Source organism: Prunus dulcis, chromosome 2, assembly GCF_902201215.1.
Source record: "Prunus dulcis chromosome 2, ALMONDv2, whole genome shotgun sequence".
Classification (NCBI taxonomy): Eukaryota; Viridiplantae; Streptophyta; class Magnoliopsida; order Rosales; family Rosaceae; genus Prunus; species Prunus dulcis.
Window position 1 is genome coordinate 22,495,304 of NC_047651.1, and position 11,140 is coordinate 22,506,443.

The following is an 11,140-nucleotide window of genomic DNA, read 5'->3' on the forward strand; positions in this document are numbered from 1 at the left end:
GAGCACACGACAGCAGCGGAGGGAGTGGAGAGGAGAATACAAGTACATATGGACAGGTACCACAAGTTTTATAAAAGAACGTAGCTGCTTGTTTTTGAGTCCTTCCAGCAGTTAGGTGGTCCAGGGATTCTACTTGAGGGACTCCCTCTGTGTCGAAATGTGCTTTCAATAACCTGCAAGCATTCATGCAACCAAAACTGAAAGTTACTTACGGACCAGGCAATGCAGCATATATCTCAAGGATAAACCTACCTTCTAATAGAATCTGTTGTTTAGTCAAGAGGCTGACCGTTGATTGGTTTTTGGGTTCCTGTTGGTCCGGTTTCCACAAAGAAATCTGCAAAAATACTCATGCTATCTGGTGATTGAAATCCTACTGAAACACATCTTAAGGACTTTAGTTGCTGCAACAGTAAATGATTGGTAAGTCATATACTTGGCTCTGATGTCGGGGCCATGTTCATGTAACCTTCACAGCTCGAAATTTACATCAAGGTGATTCACCTCAAATACGGGTTCAACTCTAACACTGCTATGTCCAGATGCAGAATAAGGCCTTTTTCCTGTTGGATCTGTTCACAGCCAGTACTTTATCACAGGGTTTAGGAGAAGCTAAAATACTCTAATTGCATGTGACATGTCAAGATATATATATATTTTTTTCCATCTTAATATATTGGTTGAGGGTAAAATTTTGCTAACCGTCCTGAATTGGCTTCTGAAGGAATATTGCCTGCCCAGATGCTGAGTTCGGGTCCGGATCTTACATCATCTGTACATTCCAGAAAAGCAAACTATCACTGTATATGTTTGAAGTACTTCTCAAAGAGAACCAAGGTATGCAACATGTTAAATAAATTCAATGGTACCAGAATTTCCAGGGGTTGCGATTGGGTTAGCATCAGTTCCCCCTAAGCCATCGTTCTCAGGATTGGCTATCAGTTCTTCCGGGACTACCTGTGCTGGGTCACTGTTGCCTCTTGCCATACCAGAATGTCGTCGTTGCTTATCAATGGAAGGCTCTAAGGACTGGGAATCAACTCCACTAGAAAAATCTTCAAAAGGCTCTACATTGCAGCACATTGCAACTTGTCAGACAAGAGCTTAATTGATTTCTCGGAAAACGAGAAAAGTAATAGAATGTCGATTGGCTTACATATCCTACTGGATCTTCATATTGTTGTCTTCCTGGTGGTGTTGATGATGATGGTTCTGGGGGCAGGGGTGGGGAGGTCTGTTCTGCACGCAGATTAACAATTAAGGTACTGTTTAGTTCAATTATTCATGAGGAAGCTCTCAAAACGAAATATGACTATAACTGACCAGAAAGAGAGGCATGGGGAGGTCGGGTTTTTCATCCACAGGTCTAGGAGAGGATGTAGATAATATATGTCTCTACTTCCAGTTGTGAATAAATCACCAAGTAGTACAATGGGTGGCAGCTCCATAAGGTTAACTATCTCCACAGTTGCCATTACATCTGTGCTTCGCAACACACATACCATAAGCAAATTAAAGTTCTTACATGAACTTTCTTGTCTAATTCTATCTAACTGGCAAACATAAGATTAACAGGCACTAAAAGATTCATTTTAAGTGGATGTATAGCATAATTGTGTGAATCTAATTCAAGCTTATTCCCATTAAAACAAACCCTTTTGAGGTAAAACAATGTGCAAACCTTTTTTATGTTCATCTTGAGGAGGTGAAGGATGTATGCGAATCTGTGTGTGCTCGCCTGATGTGAAGTTAACTGTGTCTTCCTCATTCCCTTCAATCTCAAATCTGCCATCCACATAGAATATACACATATAAGACCATGACTACAAAAGCATGGGGTTTTGTTGTAGGAGGAATTGCAATTGCAGTATCTCCAAATTACCTATGATGCGCAGGTAAATCATAGATAAAAGACAAACAATGGAATGCTAAGATATAGTTCAATCACCAGGGCAAAAGAATGAGCTCCAGTACCAGTCGCACTGGCACCACTCAAAGGAAAAAGAATGAGAGCTTCAAAATCAAATTATCTTGGACTCGGAAAGAGAACGAGACCCTCCTTAATGCATATGTGCACATTCGGGTACTTTATCAAACAGGTGGCAGGCACATACCACTTTTTATTTCTCTTTCAAATTTTCATTGATCGACAGAAAGCCCTCAATGCGTACCAGTCGTGGCACACAATAATACCTCCACATTCCTCCCCAAATAAAAATCTGGGCATGGCATTTGATCGAATAAAAACTGGGCACATTTGACATACCCAAATTGGCCCACCCCACCCGTATAAACTAATCAATTTTCAGAACCCAGAAATAATAGAAATCAATTTAGTACGAGAAAGAAGATCATCGGGAATCGATGTTTCTGCACAAAACGAGAATATTAAAACAATAAACATGGGTTTGAAAACTGAGTGCCTGAAGTTAGCAGAGATGATTTTCATCATCATCATTATCACACCACCCCACCCCCCCAACCCATTTTCCTTTAAGTTTTCTGGGCGGCATGCTTTTCTTTTCAGTTTTTGAAACGCACTTAGTTTTTTTTTGCAGCTGAACCAACTCCAACGGTTCATTGTTTTTGGCGCGTCCTCCTGACCTCCCTGAACTCTTGTTTGTTGTTTGTATGGGCCTTGGGAAAGTGTTCAAGTCCACAATTTTGGGCTGTTCGTCAAACTTGAGGCCCGATTCATCTGCTTAGAAATATTCGCATTATTATTTGCAAATACATGAAATCACCGATAAAGAATCATTCAGCCCCACGCGTTTACGAATTTGCAAAATTATTATTTTGGGTAAACAAACGAAAACTACTGAATTGCTTTTCTTAAAACCCAATTTTTACAAATTAACTATCCTTAAGCGGCTCGGCAGGTGGAATTTTTTTATGTAACCACATTCACCTCGTGTCATGTGAATCTTGATATGAGAGGACAAAAAAAAGTCACTCTCTGAATAAAATTGGGCTTAGTATACTGATGGGTTTAAGCCCAAGTTGAAGGCCCGTAGGAATGAAGGTTCCGAAATTAGCAAGAAAAACTTGTGTTGTCTATATTTTATATAGCCTTATTTACTGTAGTACCTCCTAAAATTATAGTCAAGTCTCATATTGCCCTTGAAAGTTAAAGTGATCCACATTGCCCCATTGACCGATGTTTTACGTTTCACTTTGGCCCTCACCTTCAACTCCGTCCAAAAGTTTGTTAAAATTGTTGATATGATATGGGTATTTTTGTAATTCCATACATGTGGCCAATTTACCCACCAATCTGAGTAGATGATGTGACAAAGTGGAACCTAGCTTCAACATATGAGTAAATTTTGCTCCAACAAGTAAGCAAATATTTAGAAGGAAGCACTGTCCAATTAGAGTTAGAGTTCTCGTAACATAAATCAAGCTTGCAATAGTATGGATGTAACAAACTCTCATGCGATTTGGCATATGATCTCGAGACAGTTTTGGTATTCCGGTTTTGATGCCCACGGCATATAGCGTGACAACTTTAAACAAACCATACAACTTAAAATTACTTATATGTACGCTTGTCACATGCGTATAAGATAGAAAAGAAACCGTAATGATTTCTTTGACTAAAATTAACACAAAATAAGCCATTAGATCAATCTAGCCAAAATGGCAGCATGGCAGCGCGGCAACTTTCTAATGTTTATATTTGTTTGCTAGTGACTGGAGAGCAGAGAGGAAGGCCCAGCAGGTATTGGATTAATGAGCAAAAAACTCAATTGCCAACCCTGCAACCAAATAACAAATAAACATTATATTTTTTTGGTCTGAAAGATTATAAAAAATTAATGTAAATAACAATTAGAAAATGATAAGTAGCTAGTGAAGGGTTTTTCTCTCCAAATAGGCCCTCTAAAAGTTTTTGGATAAAATATCGTGTTAGAAGGGGCTTATTTGTGGAAAATCCTTTTTATTTTTTTTTTATCTAACCCCTCCACTTCAGAAAACTTACCATATCGAGATGATGCATGAGTCATGTCCAGTCCTGAGCAATTTTATTATTTTGTAATTGAATTGATTCAGGCATTGGTTTTGTGTGCTTGTATTGTTCTTTCCATTATTGTTCGTCTCTCCCATGATTTTATGGGCAGAGTAAGGCCTAGTGTTTGCCTTGGGTTGTGTGTGTGTAGCGGGTTCTGGGGTTGCATTGTTGTTCTTTTGGTATATGGTTTTTTTTTGGTTATTTGCTCATTCCCTTGATGGGTGTGGGCACACTATGCAGTCTCTAGAGTTCCATTGGGTGACTTACATTTCCGATCCTGAGCACTATTTTGGTAGAAAAGTAGCTTATCAAACTACAAATTTCCATGAGAAAGAGGAGAAAGATAAAAGCTTAATTACGTATATTCCATAAGCATAATCAACTAAGCCAGTGTCTTGATTCGGAAATGGGATCGAAATCAATGTTCATATATAAAATAAAAAGCACAAGTTGGGGTATATTCATTTGTTTGCATTGCAAATGGAATATGAAGAATTTGTTCCTTGCTGATTAAAGTACATGAAATTGTTTGCATTGCAAGTTGGATAATATTAGCTGATAGTTGTTGATGTATTTCATTCAAAGTTATCCTCTGTACAGATTACTACTCTCGGCATTCAGGCGAGTCGCCCGGTAGTGTGGTATGTAGTGAGTTTAGTACACCCCGCCAAAACAGCTCCGAAACAAACAAAAAGGTCCCACAATCGATTTGAAGCTCTGATACCAACTTTCACGGGCCCAACTAGTCACTCCCCCCTAAAGAGCATAAAGAGTCAGTAGGCCTAGAAGGCTCCTATGCCAAAAGAGAATGCAATGTACTCATATATAAATCTTCCATCTAAGCTGCCACATAAATAAATATGATGACATGTAAATTTAATAATATATTATCTTTATTTTATAATGGAATTAATATGTAATTATTATTTGGTATGATTCACCAAAACTTACGAAACAAGGATGAAATCGACGATTATTTCTTCAATTCACTGCAATCAAATTTTATTGATTTCATTCTTTTTGAGAGCTATGAATATTATCAAAGCCTACTAGTCTTAGAATTGGTTAAAGATATGAATCCAATCCTAAAAGCATGGGGTTATGTTTGACCGAATCGATAACTATTTCGATTTTCTTTTTCTTTTTTAATACATTTTTATTTTTATTTTATACAATGAACAAAAAAATTTTCAATTTTTTTAAATATGCCATCTAGAACCTACGTAACGTCACATACTCTACTCTGTTAGGGCTTCCTATTGTGCTTTGCTTAACTATCCCTAAGGAGATCATAACCTTATCGTTTATCCACACCCTCAAATTAAAGTTTCATTTATATGTATAGGACTTTCCCAAGAAAAAACAAAAATAATATCCCATTTACTTAAGGAAACAATATCCTAGCATGTTACAAAATATGATTTTGCTTATTAACAAAGTCACCTATATTATTTACCAGTCAAAATAAGAGGTTTATGCATTATAAATAGGACTCCACTCCAAACCCTAAGATCAAAAGTTCAAAACCCTAACAGTGAGAGAAATAAAGAACGAAGGATATGCAGCAGCCAGATATAGAACGAAGGGATATGCAGTCATTAACTAAGTATTTACAGACTCATCGCCAAGTGTGGGATGGCAATTCTATTATGGATAATTATCGCAGAATTATTCGGTAAGTATATCTTAAAATTTTAACCCTTTTTTTTTTTTCTTCCTTATAGTTCAAATATATTATGTCAGTGGATCAATCGGGGTTGGGTATGCAAATTTATTGTATTTGTTTTTCTTTCCCTATTAGATACAAATTTACCTTCCTTATATATATTTCTAACATCGTTAACATGTACCCCTTTTATAGGAATATTATTCATATATTTGCTGAATTGGGGAGGTACTTTGGACGGTGCGATTTGGATCTTGAGCACTTAAGTATCGTTGGTAATAAAGTGCAACATAGTTTTCGAAATTATGTTCAAAGAAGTTCCGGGGGAAGATTGTGTAAGCTCCAATGCAAATTTGTGCTTGAAAAAAATCCTTGGTAAGGATGATAGAATAAAGGAGTTGAAAAACTTTTATGAGATGGCTCAAATTCAAGGGTAAGGAAACAATTTAACTTTTTTTTTTTTTGGTTGGCTGTTTTTCCTTTTATTGCTGTATTTTTAATGGATTAATTATATATTTTTATTTCTAGTGTGACTTTGACGGATTTGTGGCATCATCCCCTACTCATGACATGCAATGAGAGATATTTTTTTTCCTCATCAAGCCTTAATTGAACTTATATGTGTGGGAAACTGGGAGATTGACTATGCAAATTACACGGAGAATCGCATCCCATCTTACGGGAAAAGGAATATCGAAACAACCATTCGAAACTCCAAATATATGCCATAGCTTTTGAGTCCGTTTATCATGAAACATATTTTGGGGAAGATGGTTATCAAAATAACGCCGTGGAAGAGCTTATTTATTCAAAAAACATAGTGAATCGTATCGATACAAATTTGGCAAACACCAATCAAAATTCTTTGGTACGCACATCACACTAATTGCTTTATTTTAAATTTGTTTGAAATACAAATATATTAGATAAAAGTATTTAACTTTTTTTTTTTTTTTTTTGGTAGGCAATGCATGAAGTGGAACAAGAGCTTACTTCATTGTTCCCTGAACGACTTACAGAGTTATATGGTTTTTTTATTGTTAAGAAAAAGATTAGCATGTCCTTCTTAATGAGCAGTAGAGGTGAGATATCCCACTTCATGTTTTCTTTTTTAAAATTAAAATTATTTATTTAGTTCTCTCTATATTTTTTTCCTTTCTAATTTTGATCCATCATCTATATTATTTTCTTTGTTATAGTTTGAATAGCATCCTAATGATGATCAATTGCGTCTAATCGCAGTTTAATGCAGGGGCAGCAACATAAACAAACAAGACTATTTGATGTTTAGTATTGGTGCTCATTACAGTTATATTTCTTCAAACGAGCTGTATGTATTTATGCTAATTAACGGCGGGGGTGTTTTGACAATGCCATAAATATTTACAATTGCTTTATTCTTATAATTGTTAAATTGAGGGATGATGTGCATTGTTGAAAAGAAACTTTCATTTTCCTTTTCAGATATATCATTGGGATTGAATTTGAAAATCGTTTGCAAAAAGACACAACAAATTACAATGATTCTATTGTCAAGAAGAATAACGCTCCCATTGCAATAAAGTCCATGAGGGAGTGGTAAAATACTGATAATCACAGTAGAAAAAGGGAATCAGATAACATACGCACATGTTATCCAGCACAAGCTTATTATAATATGTTCAAACACCATCGCTTTTGTCCACCATATGTTGTGAAATCAACCAAGGGGGACCTGGTAAGACAATTTATTGTCTTAGTCCTGTAAATGTGATCTCCTAATCCTAAGAGGACTCAAGTGTTTTAATTGATTATGGAATAAACCTCAAGCTTCTTGGATAACTACTTGTACAGAGCTTATTGAAGTAAAACACAAGAGTTAACAGAATTTCTAATGCAACATGGATTGAAACAAACGTAGTCTAATGCAAAAAGAATACTTGAATGCTTCTTGATAGGCAAGGCATTCGAGATATTATAAGGTGCTGCAAAGAGAAGAAGAGACTCTCTACAATTAGCATGGCTGAACAAGGTCAACGTTATTGTATAAAAGCTTAGTAAAGCATTATTGGTTTGAGCAGCTGCAATTATATTTCTTATCTTGTACTTAAAGCTCACATGGAGAATAGCTATTATTTCTTCAATATTTAGTTTTTACTTAATCATTCACTTATGTGTAAGGAAGCGCATACGTACTTATTCAACTTTTATGGCATCGTGGGTATCGATTAGAAACCAATTCAACCAAATTTCCAGGGGTGCACAAAATCATTAGCAATATATATAGCAAACACCGCTCAGTATTAGTGACATGTTCAATAACAACGACCTTGGCAATACGAAAATAATGAACTCTAGAAACTTGCAGCCTTAACAATAAGAGAGAATTAAAGAAAGATAAATCTTTGACTTGAAATCTTAGGCAAAACAGATTCTACTACAAGTCTCAAGATTGGCAAAAGTATAAACATTTCTACAATGTAAAGGTAATCCTCCAGTTCTAATTCTAAAGAAACATATTCAATTTTTGTTAATGTCAATATCATTACACACTTTGGTTTATTGTCAATTGTCAATATCATTGTTTGCCAAATTCTGATACATATTTCTCTCATATTGAAGATACACAGGTGCCAAGGGGGAAAAAATATCTATATGTAGATTATTGGGGATACCAAAATTCTGATACCAAAATTGACTCTAGCGCAGGGCTTAATTGTTGATTTCTTTTTTTGCATGCATGACAACTCGTGATTCTATTTATGCGGATCTAGATGTCTGTGTGTTATTATTGTGCGGATACTATTGTAAAGGATAAAAGCATGGAAAGGTAGTAGAAAATACATAATGTATTCACGATAATAACGTCCAAGTATCCACATAGAAGAATATATATATTAATTTTTGCGATTCTTAAATTAAATGGGCATTTTGAGTATATTATGTAACAAGTGGTGTCACACAATGCTAAATGTACAATGCATGCATTGAAAGGAATAACATCGAACCTAATAATAGTTTAATGTCAAGGTATATTAGTCTCCTTTTCATTTGAGGCAATTTGTGAGGCCCGCGAAGGCGATGTGTTACTCACCGTAATATATATATATATAGTTATTCCTAATCAACTTGAATTTCTTATAATTAAAACTGGAAACCGATTTAAACTTTCCTCTTTTTTTTCCTTCTGATAAATCTTTCTACACTATAATTACTCCGTTTGTCATAATATATCAAGATAATTATCTACTTAGGAAAATATTTTCTTTTATTATTTATCTTCCAAAATAGATTAGGGTTTTGACCCTATAAAACTAAAACTATATGCAAACAGATTGTGAGTTTAAGAAATTTGAAGTCAAGCAGATCAACATGGGTGATGGTGGTGCTAATGTTAGAGATATAATATTGAGCGGTTGTGGTTCTGATTTTGATCCAGAATGGGCAAGCCTTCCTCTGCTCGTTGTGTTTTTGGTGCTTGATAAGTTGATGGAACTCATCGACCATGTGCGATTTGCTGCCGTTTGCAAAGAATGGTCTTGTCTTGCGAAAGACTACAATCGTTCAACTCAGCGCTGGTCTCCCATGCTCATGATCCCAACCCAATTGGCAAAGTCTATTCAAACACTAGTCTATAGTGATTGTGAAGGAAAAATCTACAAGAATATTCAGGGTATTGAATTCCCAGAACCAATGCCTAAAACCAAATTTACACATATATATAACCCTATGTATAATAGGCACTGCTGTTCCCCTGGATATGGTTGGTTGGCCATTGTAGATTGTTGTTATCATTATAATGGAGGCAGATATCGATACCACCAAGTCATTATAACTCTCTCGAACCCTTTCAGCAGTAGCAAAGCAGTGCCGCCGTCCCACATCAGTCTCCCTCCCTTGGAATCAGAAGAGATCCTATTCGCCCTGTCCTCCGGGAGGGAAGTCGAGACCCGCGCAAAGGTTATGTTGTCCGCTGATCCAGCTTTGAATCCGGACAGTTATGCGGTTATAGCATTCTTCCCTGGTGACTACCATATTTTTTACACGGGAGCAAGATTCACTGAAGAAGGACGAAGTATTTGGCGCAACCATCGAAATGCATCATTTCAGTTTTATGACGCTATTTTTTACAAAGGCCTCGTCTATGCAGCTGATCACCTTCGTGGGTTGATTCACTCGTTCGACCTTAATTTGTTAGAGGAGGAATTTGACTGCTCACGCACACGTTTTCCAGCACAACCTTATTATAATATGTTCAAACACCATCCCTTTTGTCCACCATATGTTGTGAAATCAACCAAAGGGGACCTGTTACATGTTGTAAGATTTTGTGAATTGAAGAAAAGAAGATGGCTCGTCCTCGTCCTCGTCCCGCGGGGAGTACATCACCACGCACTTTATGGTTTTCAAGGTACCACCATTCAACGATGAAGAATGCGAATCGTATGAAATTGGGGAGTATGTTGAGCTCGAAAGCCTTGGAGATGAGGCTCTCTTCGTTGGGGACAATTACTCTCTATCAGTTTTGGCTTCCAAGTTTCGTGGGTGTCAACCAAACTGCATATACTTTACAGATGATTCCATCAATTTTCGACAAAATGCGTACATAGCATGTGACATGGGCATCTTCAACTTAAGAGGATAGAACCATTGCCCAACATTGCCCTCCAAGTTGTTGGGAAAAGGGCATGCCAACACCATTTTGGATTACGCCACCCTTTAGTTTTTAAGTCTTATTTGAATGTCTCATTGCCTTTAGAGTCTTAAAAAAAAAAAACGTTTTTTCTTAATTAATTTTTAACAAGGTGGTAAGAAGTTTGTATTAAAAAAAAAGAATAAATTAAAGAAAATAGTAAAATTAATATATTTAATAAGGGTAAAATTGGAAAACTAATGATAGCTTGTTTGATGTATTAATTACATTGTTTTAAGTGTAAGGAAATGAACACATGTCATGAAAAAAAGGGAGAAGGTCCAAAAGAAAATGTTGGAGAGAAGGTTGCTAGCATTCCCCTTGAATTTTATAGGGATAACAACCAAAAAGAACTCTTGATACTATTTATGCGGATCTATTTGGTTGGAGATGAGGCTGTATGTCTTTTTCTCATCTGCCTAAATTTAATAATAAAAATCATCCATTCACCATCATCTTGTATAATTATTTATATGGCAATATGCCATGCCATGCCATGCATGTTGCCATCAAAAACTTAAGTCAATCTGATAATAATAGTTATTATTATACAATTCTGTTCCATAATTCTGCTCTCAGTCGATGGCTCTTTCAAACTTGAAAAAAAAATAAAGTAAAATAAAAATCAACGAAGAGTCGCAAGAATATATAGAATTCGCAACAGCCCTCAATTTTCATATTTTATACATCTTATTTTTGGGTGGAATTCGACATTAGTATATTCCTTAGTATACCCCACACTTGCTTCCCCTCACAATGGACCACATGACTAATCCCATCCGTAAGAGCA

General features: G+C 36.0%; 1 protein-coding gene and 1 long non-coding RNA gene across 2 annotated transcripts; one reads left to right on the forward strand and one right to left on the reverse strand.

Annotated features, from left to right (window-relative positions):
• Nucleotides 1-1,212: 1,212 nt before the first annotated feature.
• LOC117619509 lies at nucleotides 1,213-1,785 on the reverse strand. The gene is made up of 3 exons (XR_004584576.1): nucleotides 1,682-1,785; nucleotides 1,324-1,480; nucleotides 1,213-1,239 (listed from the first exon to the last, which is right to left on the reverse strand). It is a non-coding gene; the product is annotated as an uncharacterized LOC117619509 (long non-coding RNA).
• A 7,244-nt stretch (nucleotides 1,786-9,029) lies between these two features.
• On the forward strand, nucleotides 9,030-10,302 carry LOC117618391 (F-box protein At2g26160-like). Its single transcript, XM_034347968.1, has 3 exons — nucleotides 9,030-9,330; nucleotides 9,439-9,850; nucleotides 9,999-10,302. The coding sequence occupies exons 1-3, from the start codon at nucleotides 9,030-9,032 to the stop codon at nucleotides 10,300-10,302; spliced, it is 1,017 nt and encodes a 338-aa protein (XP_034203859.1).
• Nucleotides 10,303-11,140: the final 838 nt, after the last annotated feature.